At 45.3% G+C, this 15306-nt stretch overlaps 1 protein-coding gene across 1 annotated transcript in view; it reads right to left on the minus strand.

The window, feature by feature from the left end:
• Positions 1-712: 712 nt before the first annotated feature.
• MAML2 (mastermind like transcriptional coactivator 2) overlaps positions 713-15306 on the minus strand; it is a 215340-nt gene continuing 200746 nt past the window's right edge. The window contains exons 3-5 of the mRNA XM_055701500.1: positions 13723-13926; positions 10935-11046; positions 713-5475 (exon numbers count right to left, since the gene is read on the minus strand). Of these exons, the coding sequence (XP_055557475.1) occupies positions 4496-5475; positions 10935-11046; positions 13723-13926 (1296 nt within the window). The 3' untranslated portion in view covers positions 713-4495. The remainder of the gene's footprint in view (positions 5476-10934; positions 11047-13722; positions 13927-15306) is intronic.

Consider the following 15306-nt stretch of genomic DNA (forward strand, 5'->3'; position numbering starts at 1 on the left):
TCCCCTCTGCCACACCTTGCCACTAAGTTCATGGGGTGGGATGAGCCACCCACTTGGAGATGGAGCCTGGCTAAGGAGGAAAGCCTCTCGAGGAACAGGGCATCTCTTCCTTAGGGCTGGCCTGCTAAAACCAGCCTGGCGGGGATGAATACTTGTATGAAACAATCTGCAACCCAGTGTGATCTGGTACATGCTGGAATTTCTTTAGGCTAAAATGAGGCATAATGTGAGACAGGCAGGGAGGGAAGGAGAAGCCTGTGGTCTGATTTCAGGCATCTCATTCGGAGTGTCTGCTACTGGCAAGAGAGGGGCAGGTATCTCCAGGGCATGGTCCAGGGCAGGGCATGGGCTTGGGAACCTGGTCAGCCCTCTCAAGGTACCTAGTTCTTGGGGCACCCGGCTCTCTGCTTTAACTTTAGCAGGGTCCTAGAGCAAATTACTGTGCTGCAAGACTACAGCAATCCATTAACCAGGAGCTAAAATACCATGTGTTACTTGTTAACCCTCGCTAGTAGCGAAACCGTGTCTCCAGTCAGTAGGAGAACATCGCAGCTCTCTTGCAGAGGCAGACTGAGCTCCCAGAAGTTGCCAGATGCATTTTTTCTCACCTCTCCTAAAATATCACTGTAATTTGAATTTACTCAGACGAACGAGCAGTTGACTAAACACACATTCACTATAAAATTCATATTAAGAAAAGAGACACTTGGGATAATTTTGATTGGTTTACTTGGCAGAGTTTTGATAGCTACTGAAAAACATACTATTCATGTTTAGGTGAAAAATAAATGGAGTCAAATAAGTGTCACTGCATAGTACTAAGAGGTATATACAGCCACATGTAAAAATGCATAAACACAAACATTTCTGTACAGCAAGTTTTCCTTTCAGTCTGTATAGAGAAACACTGGTTTATAATATGGGGAAAATATAAAGCAGACATACATGCAACAAGGACATGACAGTTACATAGGTCCCACCTGCCTCCCAAAAGTTGCAATAATAATAACAATAATAATAATAATTATAATTATAATTATAATAAAAGCCTTTTTCAGGGAAATAATTTGAAACCTGGAATGTTTTCATGTTGAGGTTTCCAGAGAGCTTCAGATGTGAAACATATCTGAAGGTGATTTAAAGGCTTGAATCAAAGCCCTGTGAAGGCAATGGAAAGACTCCATTGGTTTCAGTGAGCTTGGGGTCATACCCAGCTATTTAACCACGACCCCATTCTGCCCTCCCCCAAAATCCAAAGTTGAAGTCTGCAGATAAAAATAAACAATCATATCATACAAAAATTTGTGTATAGAATGCAAAAGGTAACCGTTGACTTTTTGTATAAAATACAACTTTTTGATAGTATATTTATTTCACATATGTATAAATATAACCCAAATAATATGATTTTTATTATTCCTACCAAAATATTATTACTTTTTGTTTTGTTTTGTTTTTTTACAAAAGTTTACAAAACAAATAATTCTTTATATTTACAACCCAATACTGCGAAGAGTGCCCGGTCAATGATGAAAAATAGACTATAAGGGTAGTGCACTTAGCCATTGCGAAGAAAGAAAGAAAAGACACTAGCTCTGTTCAAATACACGTGTTCCAAAGAAATGATATTGGATTCAAGTTTTGGTTGCAAGAGTCTTTCACAAGCTCACATTTCAAATGCATCAGGCATATATTTACAGGACTGCAAATGGCCTCTACCTTTGTTGATTTTACTTAAGACAGGGTGAAATTTTGATCCCAGGGATGGCCCTCACAGCCCAGTGCCTTCTCCACGCCAGGCTGAGGCCAACGGGACAAAGCTCAGCATTGAATCCACCGCCGCATGATATCCTGAAGTCTTGGGACCAGCTCCTCAGCTAAGCAATATTTTTTGCATCATTTGTGGATCTGGAAAACAACCTGGTTTTAATAAAGGAACCAGTGGTGGCTTTTTCAATGGCATGTGAGGGTAGTTGAAGTTATCAGACTTCAGTGCCCATTGCTTGTGATGATACTAACTCAGCCTTGGCCTTAGTGGCATCACAGTCATCTGTTTCCACCAGAGCGTCGGCAGTCATGGCTGACCTGCTCACGGATGGCGCGTGTTCCTGTGTGTGTGACAGATGAGCTGATCTTCCCTTCACTTTAAACTCACGTAGCTACTACTTCAGTCTACTTTTGCACAATTTATACGGGACTCCTTTGTCAGACTGCATCTGTATCTGTGCAGACTTAGGTGGGGAGCCAGTGATCTGGGCTGAAAAACTCTGGAAAGATGGAAAAAATTGTACTGGCAATTCAAAGGGAGCACATGCACCCCAGCCAAAACTGGGGAGAAGAGGGAGCTTTCTGGGCAGCTGAGCCACCACGTTACACAGTGCAGGGATGTGTCATGATCACTAGCTGGGGCAGCAGAAAGGACTCTTCAGCAGGCTTTCTCATCCCTCTGATGAAAAATGTATCTGGGAACGAACAGCATCACAGACCAGCCTGTCTCAACTGGCATATCTAGCTAAATGCCCACGTTACACCTTTCCTGGAGGTGCTGATGCTCGTTTGTGTGATGGTGCTTCTCGAAACATCATGAAAAATTGTGCCCACATGACATGACAGGGTGAAATGACTGGAAAAGCCTTATTAAAACCTCTCTTGAGAAATAGGTCAGGTAAGTGCAGAGGCTATTGTCAAGTAGCCTATTCATCCCACTGCCACTAGCAAGGGTGAATAAAGCACTTGCACGGGGCAGAGCAATGCCTTTTGGCGCTGAGGCATGTGAATGTAGGCATTGTATTCCTTTGCCACATCTAGTTTTAGCTAATTCAGAGGAGGCTGAGAAACACGTCAGACCACATCATTTTAAAGAACAGCATTTTCATTTGAATTGCAAGATCTGTTCCCATGTATGAACCCTCCTGTCTAACTCACTGTGGAGCTGCTTGATAGTGACATAGCACCTCCTTCTGATGTGCTTACTGACCAAGTCTATAGGAGAAAATTTAACAGTGGAGACTACTCCCTGGCACCCAGGTTAAGCGGTGTGGAACAACCTGTATCCTTACTGCTCTGCTCTGTTATCCTCCAAAGCAAGGTGGCTGCAGACTGTCTATAGGAATGGTCCTTGCCCCAGGTTAACTGCCTAGTGATACACAGAAGTTGCTCTGGGCAGTGGTTGCTGGGCCATCCCTAAACCCAGAACAGATGGTTGAGTCTAGCACCCAGAAATAGTCCCCAAACCTGTTTCATTTACAAGCACAGATGTGGCTGAGTGGAGCCTCCTGCTGTGAGTAACCTGGGTGGTTATGACTTAAGTGCATGCTAGCTTCAGGGGCAGCGTCTCTCATACTCTGCCTGATGGAGGCTGTGGGGACCTTGGCCATCACTAGACCTCTTTCAACTCTCCCCATGTGGCCAAGGGAAAGCAGAATGGAGCCAAAATGCTGTGCAATCAAAATGGTAGCCTCTTCCCCAGACAGAGATGCTGGCATTTCTGCTGGGGTAAACCCAGATAGAAGAGGACCCGACTGAACTACCTGACACTCGCCATGGGTTAAGATGAAAATGAAGACAGTGGTTTAGCTGATCCACTTCATGCATTTGCCCTCCTCTAATCTGGACTGGGAAAGTAGTCAGTGAGGGTCAGATCGTGAGCACCCTTCTCACTGAAGTTGTCCATTAAGTCACTGGAGTCCCTGGGACAGGGCAAGGTGGCAAAGTGAGGATCCTGAGCTTTGGTGTAGTTCTTCTCATGTTTCCCTCAATGCCCAAAATCGATTGTGCTGCTGGCAGGACAGTAGCGTCCTCTGATACTCGCTGCAAGCACTGATGAAAGGGAGAAAGAGAATGCTAGAGTGCACTGAATAATGCACTGGATGATGTGTTTCCTTCTTCCCTTGGACAAGACCACTTACTCTTTTGTGTGCTACAAAACACAGAGGATTTAAAGCAAAAATCATTGGGAAGGCAAATGTGAGTTTGCACTGTACAGAAGTAAACAGTTTTTGTAATGCAATGAGATTTACACAGGGCCTGATGCTGTCAGCGCTGAGCAGTCCCAAGGAAGTTAAGGGCTGCGAACACAATGACTGAAGAGCTCTGGACCACTCGGGCTCTTAGTTGCACTCAGAGAAATGATGTTCCACGACCCATACCACTGTCTGGTGCTTGCATATATGAGAAGCTAAACACAATTTTCGATGCAGCCCCCATGAGAAGAACTGACAGGTTTGCAATGCTGGGCACCGGTGTGGGGAACAGACCCTTCATGCATTCTCACTCCTTTGTGGCAGGCATGAATATCACCTGCATTATTGTTTCATCAGGGGAGACTTCAGTTTTTTTCCTAGAGCAACTCTTCAAACAGGGCAGTCGCCCTGCGTGGTATTTTAAAGGACAGCCCAGTTATGGAGTATAAATTAATAAAGCAGGTTGTTGGCATCTAAAGAGAAAACTAATGTCCTTACTGCCTCTTCATCTGCTTCACCCTTGGTACTGTCACTTACGAGTGGTTCCCCAAAATCTCATCAAGGTTGATGTCTTTCATCCAGTCATCATTACCAGGTTCTGTTTTCAGTAAAGAATCTATAAAGTCTGAGTCACTGTTGAGCGCGGGTCCTATACTGTCACCTTGCTGGTTCAGAAAGTCAAATGCTAGGTCATTACCATGGTCATTCCCTTGGTAAGCCCGAGAGTTTTGGTTGGTAGATGTAAAACTGGTTGATGGCAGAGATGACGGAGGTGTCATACTTGCTCCTGGCTGATTCAAGGTAGGCACAGTCTGTCCTCTCAGCTGGTTAGGTCTTATGCTGAGACCTCGTAGTGAGCCAGCAGATTGTCCATTTAGAGTCTGGTGCATTTGGTTTAGAGGAGGCCTCATCTGGACTCCAGATGTTAACTGATTGGGAGGTGCCAATGCACGCTGAGGAAAATGCTGGTTGCCTACATTGCGTTGCAAAGACTGGTTAGGATACGGAGTGCCGGTGGGGAAACGGACCCCTGTGGGTTTCAGTACATCCTGCTGCTTCACTGCAGCTTCCTGTGGGGCCCAGTTCTGGGCAGTGGAAGTAGCCGTGATCATCACGTTGGTCGGCCTTTGCGTGGGGATACCTGTGGCTCCATGGTTCAAGCTTGGCCTTACTGGCTGCGAGTTGACCACCGACCCTGTTCCAAAAGCTGCTATGTTGTTTCCCTGCGTCATGGTTTGCTGTCGAGACATCATGGGGTTATTCTGACTGGGCAGGACTTGATTTTGGTTTCTGTGTGGCTGCATTTGGTTCATTGCTGAAGTCACGTTGTATGCGCTTGGTTGGTTGCAAGGAAGGTTCCCGTAGCAGCTCATACTCCGAGCAGCAGGAACAGAAGGCATTCGGGTCCCGGCAGGGGTAGACATGAGGCTGGAGCTCTGGGGCATGATGCTATGAGTTGAAATTGGGTTAGATAGGGACATGTTGGAGCTCATACTCACAGCAGGTGAACCACCTGGAAAGGAGAAAGCAAAAGTGTTAAAACAATCATAAGTGCATCAATGCATGGTGCCATTCAAACACCAACGGGTTAAAAATCCAGTTTTCTAGCAGCAGAATTTCTTGAAGAAGATACTTTGCTCATAAGAGATGAACTTACTTAAGGCCTTGAAAATGCCTACGGTCCGAAGCTTGGTTTGGCCTATATGAAGCTATTGGTGGTATTTCCATCCCTTCAGAGGATATCAGATAAGCCAAAACCAGTGCTTATTGTAAGAGAAATACTGGAACCAGGAAAGACAGACAGAACCACTGGGCAGGAGAGAAAATGTTTCTGCCTTTGTTTACAAAAGCACTAGACACCTCAGACAGGACAAAGCGTCAGTGAGCAGAGGCAGAGGAGATGAAGAACTTTTCCTTACAAGGCACGGCTCATCCTGGCTCCCTCTAGATACAACGGGGAGTGGTTGGCACCGTCACCAGGCCCCTTTTCCACCTTTCTTAAGACACCTACAGCAGTGGTATCTATCACTTCTGGAAATGCCTGCCCCACATGATAGCAGGAGCCAAGATGTCTCACACATCTGCAGGAGTAGGAGCCTCTCTGCCAGCCAGGAGCTGGGAGAGCAGCTCAGCCCAGTCTGTGACCTACTTGTCTTCCCACACGGTGGCTGAGCAGGCACAAGAACACACCTTAGCGCTGTGCCTGGCGAGTGCCACCCATGTGCCCCTTCTAAGCTCTATTCCCAGCTGGGCTATAGCCATTTGCCCCTGCAGAAGCTGAGTTGCCCGTGAGGGAGCCACACATGATACCTGATGTGCAGGCATTTGCTGCACACGAGCATCACCTTTTGTGCATCAAAAATCTAGAAGTTATGATTTGGCATGGATCTACCATTCATGGCTAATTCTGCCCAGTGGAGGATTTTCCTGTACCTGACATCCGCCAATGAATCACAAGAAGAGAGGTTTATCTTCTCTTCAGCCTCCAAACTTCTGTGGCTGATTTGCGGCTACGTAGTCCCTATTTTGAGGCCACAGTAAGTCATTGATGCAATGTAGGCTGATTGCTGGTGCAGTGCATGGCTCTGAATTAATCCCTGAGAGATCAGTTGAAAAAAACAAATGTTTTCTAAGCACAGCCAGTGTAAATGGCACCGTAGAGAATCCCCACCTCTGCACACAATCGGCTGCTCCACAGCTTAATTCACTACTGTTGCTTCCAGTACAGGCCCTACAAGAACTGCAGCTGGGACAAACCAGGTTCAAGGCAAAGGAAATTTGTTTCTTCACACGACATGTGGGTCAGCCAAGGAAATCTTTGCCACATGGCAGAGTACAACATAAATTATCGTACCACCTTGGATGGCTGCCAAAGTGTGAGAAAAGCTGTTGAATGGGCTTGCTACCAAGGTACCACCACATTTCAGGAATTCCCTGAGCCTCTCCCAGAGGAGGAACGGAGGAACATATAGCCCTGGAGCTTTGCTATTTCATAGGTAGCAACTAGAGCGATTGTTGGACATGGGACGCTGCTTTTGTTTGATCCTTCGTACACACAACAAAACCAGACTGAACTTGACTAACTTTGACTTTGTCATCAAATCTTATTATATATTAGTTTGTGTGATTAATTTTGTTAGTTGGTCCATCATCAGTTCCTTCTTACTGCACAGGTGCTTCAGGACTGTGATCACGCTTGCAGTATTCTCCAAATGAATCAGTCTCAGTGTGTGGCATGTTTTCCAGTCCTTTGGTCCTTCTGAGCTCTTTTCAGAACTTGACAGTTTTCAGCATTTGATTTCAAGGCTGTACATCGCAGCTGGTCACAGTAATAGCTCTAGTACATCTCCAACATGGATGTAAAGTAAGCTCTTTTTTTCCCTGTTCAGCATCATCTCAGATTGTGTTTGCCCTTTTGAATACAATCACACAGCCTGTTTACAGTGATACCCAGAGACCTATCAACCGTTTCCTTATGTGCTATGTTAATTTTGTATCGCTCTAGTTTCTTAACCCAAATATCCAGCATGAAGTCAGATGCTTTAAAGGACATTACCTGAACAACTATTACCTCTATCAATCAATCAGAGTTGTGGTTTCATTGAAAAAAATACCACGCGAGTTTGAAAAGATTCTTTTACATCAGCCCACGTTGCCTGATATTAATTATATTCCTTTCCAAAATTCTTTATTATTTGGGGTGTATCAGCTCTGCAGTATTTTTGCTGAGTTCAGCATTAGGTCACAAGGGCTGCAATTACCTACTTACTCTTTTAGGTTTTGTCATGGCATTAGCAGTCTTCCTTGGAGTTTCAAGACTAAATAAAAAGTGACATTAAGAATTTGGAGAACCTCTCAGCCAGCTCTTTTAAAACTCTTGAAGACAAATCATGTGCATACATATTTTAAAAGTCTATGTTTAGGAACAGCTGCTTAATATACTGTTCCTGCTGAAATTGCAACATAATGATGTTCTGTTCCCTCAGATTGGAACCAAAGAAAAAACTGTCATATATTTCTGCCTTTTCTGCATTATTTTTATACACATGCTATTTCCATTTAGTAATGGATGCAAAGGATTCCTTTTTTCCTTAAGTACTTAAAAATAATCTCTTCCCAAATCATTATTAACACTGAGCATGACTCCACAACCACAGCTCCTTGTTCCAAATCAATATAAACATAGATAACTAAATTAAAAGGCTCACCTTATCTCGGAAGGCAGGTTTTTCCACAAAGTGGCTCTAAGCAGGAGACCCTTGACTACAGAGGATCTAATTGTCCTAACAATTACATTGTCCTAACCTAAATTCAGTCCCTGAGCTAGGCAGTCCCTGGGACAGGAGATGCGATGAGAAGTCCACCTGTTTTTACTGCCACAGGGACAATCAGATTCTCACAATCAGAGCTCAGCGGGCAGCCTCACGATTAGCCCCATCTTTGGCTTTGCTAGCGGGTTCTATGTTGCTCACTGCTTTTTGGAAATGCTGTAACATCTTTTTGAAGCAGGGATAGAGATGGGGGCCCTGATTCTTTGCTCCCTTATAGCAGTACAAAAGAGGAGGAATGGCACAGAAATTGATGGCATTTCAAAAGACCTGGAACAGCCATCTGGGGAGAGCTGGTTCTCTCCCTTTAGCTGAACTATAAGTTTGTGAAGCCACTTCACTTGCCACTGGGATAAAGCCCCTCCTGGGGTGATCCTGCCAGCACTGCTTCTGCAAATGCCGTGCTCTTTAAAGAGCACAAGTGGTTGGGACATGGGTTATACTTGTTGTGCAAAAGATGAAGCTTCCTCTTTCTTTGTATTGCTATTTTTATCCATTTATTTTTAAAGCAAATATTTTCCATTCTGATTTCTTCCAGATGGGAAGAAATGTCTTCCCTGGCAGTGCTGTGTACAGCAGCTGGGCACCCCAGGCTACGACAATTTGGAGAAACGCCTACACTGCCCAGTTCACCTGCTCTTGTCTTCGTGTTTCTTGCCATGACATGGCGCCACGGGGAAAAGCGTAGAGGAATAAAATGCTTAACCAAGTATCTCCAAGCCCCTATGTTATTTTCTTTAACTTTTTGTCTCTTCTTGCCTAACCTGAGCAAAGCTATTCCCAGAAAAAGGGAACAGATTCCCTGCTGTTACTCCCTTATACAAGAGTTTCCTAATCACTCCATCTGGTAGCCTTTCTGCGTGCTCCCAGCACAGCCCTTTCTCCCAGGTTTGCCTGAAAAGCTGCTGTACTCCCTGGGCTCACTCAGTGGGGACTTGAGATTTGAATGGACAAGTGCTGCCAATCCCACATGTTTCAAACTAGGCGATGGGCCTCCAAATATCATGAGACTGGCAAAGAGTCCATCAGATTAAGAACAAGAAGAGCCACATAACAATGGAGATCTACTTATTTTGGAGCCTTTCACAGATGTGGCTGCAGTCATTTCCATTTTCCCTCTCGGGCTAGAAATGGATTGTTTTTAAGTAAAAGCCAAGAATCTCAGTTAATCATTTGATTCCAGGAATGAGCCTCTAAACACCACACCAAATCACAGGATTCCCCAGCAAACTGCCAGGGTTGCCAAAGCATTTGTTTTATGAGCGCAGGAGGTACCAAGCCAGCAAGCAGGGCTTTCTGCCCTGTGGCATTGCCCTCACCCTGGGTTATTATGCTGGCATCAGCAATGCTTGTGCAAGTGGACTGAAAATTATAAACAGTCAGTCCCGTTAGAAAGCAGCAGCTTCCGGACTGCAGCGAACTTATTGCTGCTAGAACTTGTAAACAAAGCAAAGGAGTGCCGGAACATTGCCTGAGCAGGCCAGCCCGGCTCTTCCACATGTAGCTGCGCTCTTGATGCCAGGGCCAGCAGGCTGGGCAAAGGGGTAGCATGTGAGCAAGCTGTACTTGGGAACTCATTAAAATCATAACAGAAGCTGAAAAAGTTTTGCAACCAAGGACAGGCAGGTAGGAAGGAAGGACTCAGATCCCTGCCTGAATCTGCAAAGACAACAGCTATGGAAAACCAAACCAAACCATCTTTTTTTCCTCATTGTGTTGTGTACAAAGATATACTAGAAAACAAAGGATTCTTTTTATACTTAAATGCACAGGCGCTTTACAGTATAAAGAACATTCTTTGATCTCATCTGCTGCATTTACCCCCACCTTCTCTCTCTCCTCAGCATCTTTTCCTTACTCTGACTTTGCTCTCAGGGCAGCCTTCAGCTAACCAGCAAGGTGAACAGTGTGAAAAGCCAAACAGGCAGTCCCATGCTCCCAAAAATACTCTCCAAGGAGGTGAGGGCACAAGACGTGAAACAAAGGACCAGTCCAGAAGCGTTGGGCATTTTCTGCCCTGGGCAGTTCTGGCAGAAAGCAGGGGCTTTTACCCTACTGTTTGACTGATCTGTTGAAATGCTGCTTATGAAGCAGCGCTGAGGCCATGGCTGTGGCATATTAAACAGATCAAAAGTTCAGATGGTAGCTCTGGTTGCCCATGATGGTGTCATGTGAGGTACTTAAAAATCAGTATGAGGGTCCTCACGCTGTCATTCCAAGGGAGGGATGGTTCTCATCTCAGTCTCTGAAGCAAGATGTACCACGTACATGAGAGAAGCATCTGGATGCAGTGAGGTTGCATAGTCAAGAGGATACCTCTATATCAAGGATTTGGGTGCACATCTGCCCCAGGAAGTACTAACGGGAGGGGTACCAGTCGCTCCTTCCCCATGCCTGAGGGATGCAGCATCAGTCTGGATGAACCTCCAGCTGGTTCTCCAGATCATACATCAGCACTTCTCAGTGGTGCGTGACAGTAAGGTAAATAGCACAGGACAGCAGCACCCACCACCCACTGCCTCTGTGGTGATGTAAGTGGATACCCAGAAAATTAGGCCCTGGTCATCAGTGCATGGATGTCTTTTCTGGATGGTCTTCCAGCTGGAAGGAAGGAAACAGTTTCATTTAGCCCATGGGTACTTACCAGAATATTGGTTTGCCTGTTGCATGTTGACCATGTTCCTTCTTTGGTCTTTGTAATCTGGTGGTGGTCGTGTCAAGTGTCTGTTCAGCTGATCCTGTGGAGTTATTTTCTCCTAGAGGATTGGAATAGAAATATATTCATTTGCTTTTCTTCATGCTTTCCTGGCTCTGTGTATTGTCCACCTCTTTCTTTCTCTGTATGTACAAAACTGAAGTGTTCCTTCCTTTCACCCTGCCTGGTTCATAGAAGAGCATCTGTAAACCTGTGCCATCACCCATTGTATGGAAACCTTTATGCTGATTGTATTGTGTTTGAGTCCAGCCTAACTTTCCTTAAACCCACTGAGAGTTTCTTAGCCTCTGAGAACATTGGCCACTGCAGAACAAAGTGTCTTGTGATGTCCACACCATCTTGTTCACCATGCTTATCATCAGACAGAGGGTCCTGATGGTTCCTCATGGCTCCCTCCCTGTCTGTGCAGCTGCGTTTGCTTTCAAAGAAAGCACAGAGACAGGGCAAACACCCAGGTCTAACACAAACACACAGCCAGCCAGGATCAGCTGGGGAGCAACAAGGTCCAGACCTGCAAGGCTGACACCTGCCCCTTGGCTGCATCGATGGTCATCGGCCCATTTCGCTCATGCAGCCCTCTCAGTGTGCACAGATGGCAGAGGATGTCAGCTCATCACCTCCATCCATAGGCATATCCACCCCTCACTCTCTCCTTCCTCCTACACCAGAGTAGCTTCCACAAAAATCAGCAAAACCCTTGCTTTGTCCACCCCCATGTGCCTCTTCACCAAGGATACCAGCAGGACTCATGGCCAAGGTTTAGCAAGAACAGTGCTGGGCTGGTTGGTTTTCATGCCCTGTGAATCACCCCTTCTCTGCTGTAAGCCTGGGTTTTGTGCTGGGTTGGCTGCTAGAATGGCTAACTGGCTCATCAGTGTGAAAAAATCACTCTTGGCTGGCGATGGAAGTCCATCAGAGTAATTTGGGGATCTTCTGCCTGGAAAGAGCATGCAAATGGACCTTCTCATGAAAAATCTGTTTTTTCTTCTGCCAGGAGCACCTTAAAACACTGGGATAAGAGCCTTTCTTGCGGTATTTAGGCATTTCCATAATGCACTCTGCGAGTGAGGGGTCTGATTAAGATTTATAAGGCTCATTTTAACATACCGCTTGACCTGAACCCTTGTGATGAAGAAAGACAAGTTATCTCCCAGGAAATCCCTGCAATACATGTAAAAACTGTAGCAGGTTTTGTGTGTATTTCTGTGCACATGACACAAAAGCAAAGGCGAGCTGATAAAAAAAACCCAACACATTCCATAGAGTGATTTTGATTTCTACTTTATTTATTTTTAAGGAGCTATTTGAGCAATTAACTTTGCATTCTGTTAAAAATTCTGACAGAAAACTGCAGCTTGTAGAGCTGACTTGAAGCTTCAGTTTTCTTCTGCATAAATTAAAAAGTCAACAAATATTTCCCTTATAGGACAAATGAAAACCTTAATTTCAAACTCAAGCTTTCTACTTGTGTTTTTGGAATGGAAATAAGTTTGTAAACAAAAAGATATTCTCTATAAAAAAGTGAATCATTTCTGTTTTGAAAACATCCCCACAAAACCATGAATGTTTTTCCAGTTCTGTGTTGTTCTTTAATTACTGAATGTCATCCACTATATGTCTCTGTATTTCTGAGTCTACATCTTTATAGAGAAAAGAAAATTTTGGATTCGAAATGTCAGGCCAGCATGAATGGGTCTGCCCTGTAGGCTGAGAGATGCAGGTTGAGGTAAATATGCTACAGGCTTGGGGTCTGCTGTCCTTGCAGCCTGGGGGAAGCAAAGCAGGTGGCGGTGCCACTTCCATCCTTCCCCAGCATCCTCCCCGCAGCCCTTCCCTAGCTGCCGCAGAGCACCTGCATTGCCTTCTGCCAGCCTCAAGGACATGCCAAGCTCAGCTCCTCTTCTAGGACTTCTCTCTTCTCTGTGCTCTGGCAAGCAAAACTACCAAGGAACAGTAAATATGAGGATGCAGAGAGCATGTGTTACTGCTCTGGGCAGCTGGGAGTCCCCCCGGCATTGCACTGGCCATGGGTGATGGGACATGAAGCACCTTCAGCTGACTCAGTTCATGCAGTATCAATGGCAATGCCAGTTTAGGGGAACTAACAGTTTCTAGCACTTATCACTGCCAACAACAAATATCCCCCACACCTCATAAAATGACCAGAAACTCCCAGCTGGTCTCTCAGATACCATGGGAGAGAGAAGAACTGGCTACAAATAGCTGAAAATGTGAGCAGAAAAAAAGAGAAAGGAGGGCTTGTATGATCCCAGCCAAGCACACAAACTTGTGTTGAACACTAAAATCAACGTACCCGATCCTTGTTTACACACAGGCAATTTTTACCATGCTGCCTAGGTTGCAGAGCCTGGAAGTCAACTTTCTTCTGTGGCGAAGTAGCATAGCAGTGCACCTTGGCTTATTTTGCAAAGAAAACCACTGGCAATATTCATTTGCCTCAAATTAAGCATGCACTTAGATTATTCTCATAACAAAACCACAGTAGCTTAGATACTTGAGTTATTTCACATCAACTGAAGAAGGTTTTGAAAGGGCTTAGCAAAGTGCTGAAAAATACGAAGCACACTCTAGAAGCTCTAGGCATTGCCAAAATGACCTCCAAGTTTTGAGGGCTTGCTTTCTCCTGTCTTAGCTTTCTTTTCTATTGTTTCTGTGATAATCTTTTCCATGTAAAATAAGGAATTGGAAAACTTACAGCTTCTGCCAACATCTGCTGCTGTAGAAGGAGTTGTTTTTGCTCCATCATTTGCCGTTGCAGAGCCTGTTTCTTTTCCATCAGTTGCTGATTCAACATTGATTGCTGGGATGAGTTCATGTAACCACTTCCAGTGTTTGGATTTGAGCAAGAACTGGAGCTTGGAGTGGGGCCAGCTCCCTGGCCTACCACAGAGTGTTGATCCTGAAACAGAAGAAATGGCTTGTGAAGGATGAAAAAAATAACAAGCATCAAGAAAAGGAAATAATCCTTTTTATGCAATTAGCTCAAGTACAGGACACAGCCCACAGGCTCTCAGGACAAGTGACCAATACAAAGGGTTTGACAAAGTACGAAGGGGATTGAGTAACTTCATCACTCATAGAAGACTCTGAAAATGTGCCAGGTGGTTCCAGTGGAAAACCTCAATGTTGTACCAGGAGCTTGGGAAATGTTAACAGAAGTAATGGAGCCGTCCTGGGGATCTTTCAGGAAACTTGCATTGGGCCATATGGCAGTTGGTTTGACCACAAGGGAACAAACTCGGCATCTGCTGGTTCCTACCATCTGGTGAGCAGCAGTGAGAAGCTACAGACTCATTGCTAGAAGTGGCATCTATTCTCAGAAAATACAGAGGTGGTAAGTCGTTACTTTGCAATGGGGTGAATGCTGCTGACTACATTCGTCCCGTCACCTCCCTGACAAGAGCAACCTCTGTGAGATTGCAAATTGACTCCCATTAGTGGCAGGATTAAATAGGCTTAGAGTTTATCAAATGGTAAACCAAAGATGCAACTGGACAGCACTTTGAAGAGCGCTTTAGGGTCTCCCTGGTCTCTGTGACGGATCTAGATCCGCTTCCTCTTCCCTGTGTGCAGCTTCATGAGGAAGCTGATGGCAACAAGCCTTCTCAGAAGGCCAGGGGAAGGCACGTGGGGACTCAAACCATGCACATACAGCATGAGAACGAACATGGGATGACAATACGCTGCTTGTCTTCTTTTAGCCATGGTTTCCCTTGGCAGCAATATGTTTCCTGTCTACTTGCTCCACCAGTGTTTGACCAAATGTAGGAAACAGCTTTCTCAGTCCACACGCAAAAATACTCAGCCTACGGTGGATCACTTGACAGTCAGGTATTCCTCAGCCGCCCAGCTACAAAGAAAATAGGATACATTGGAGAGGTCACAACAGCCGTGAGAAACATCAGTTCTCTGACTTGACTTTGTTGCAATTCACCATAGGAACTAAACCACGTAATTCTGTGTAACCTAATACGCAGCAGCATTTTTACCCCACAACACAAGAATCCACAGCTGGAGTCTGATGCTCCCTGTTACGCAGCAGTTCTCTCAATACTGAGGTGCAATGCCAGGGTCTGACCTACTATGTAGGTAAAGCTCTGCTCCGTGGCCATTGCCTCCCATGGCATCCAGGGAAATTCAGACAGACCAACAGCACAACAAGGACTGGCCGGGCGTAGCCTACCCATACCCTGAAGACCACGGAGCACTGATGCTTATCGCCTTGCAGTCGCCAGGAAAGCTCATTTCTGTGCCTTAGCTTTTGCACACACACTAGACT

Source organism: Falco cherrug, chromosome 2 (genome assembly GCF_023634085.1).
Source record: "Falco cherrug isolate bFalChe1 chromosome 2, bFalChe1.pri, whole genome shotgun sequence".
NCBI lineage: Eukaryota > Metazoa > Chordata > Aves > Falconiformes > Falconidae > Falco > Falco cherrug.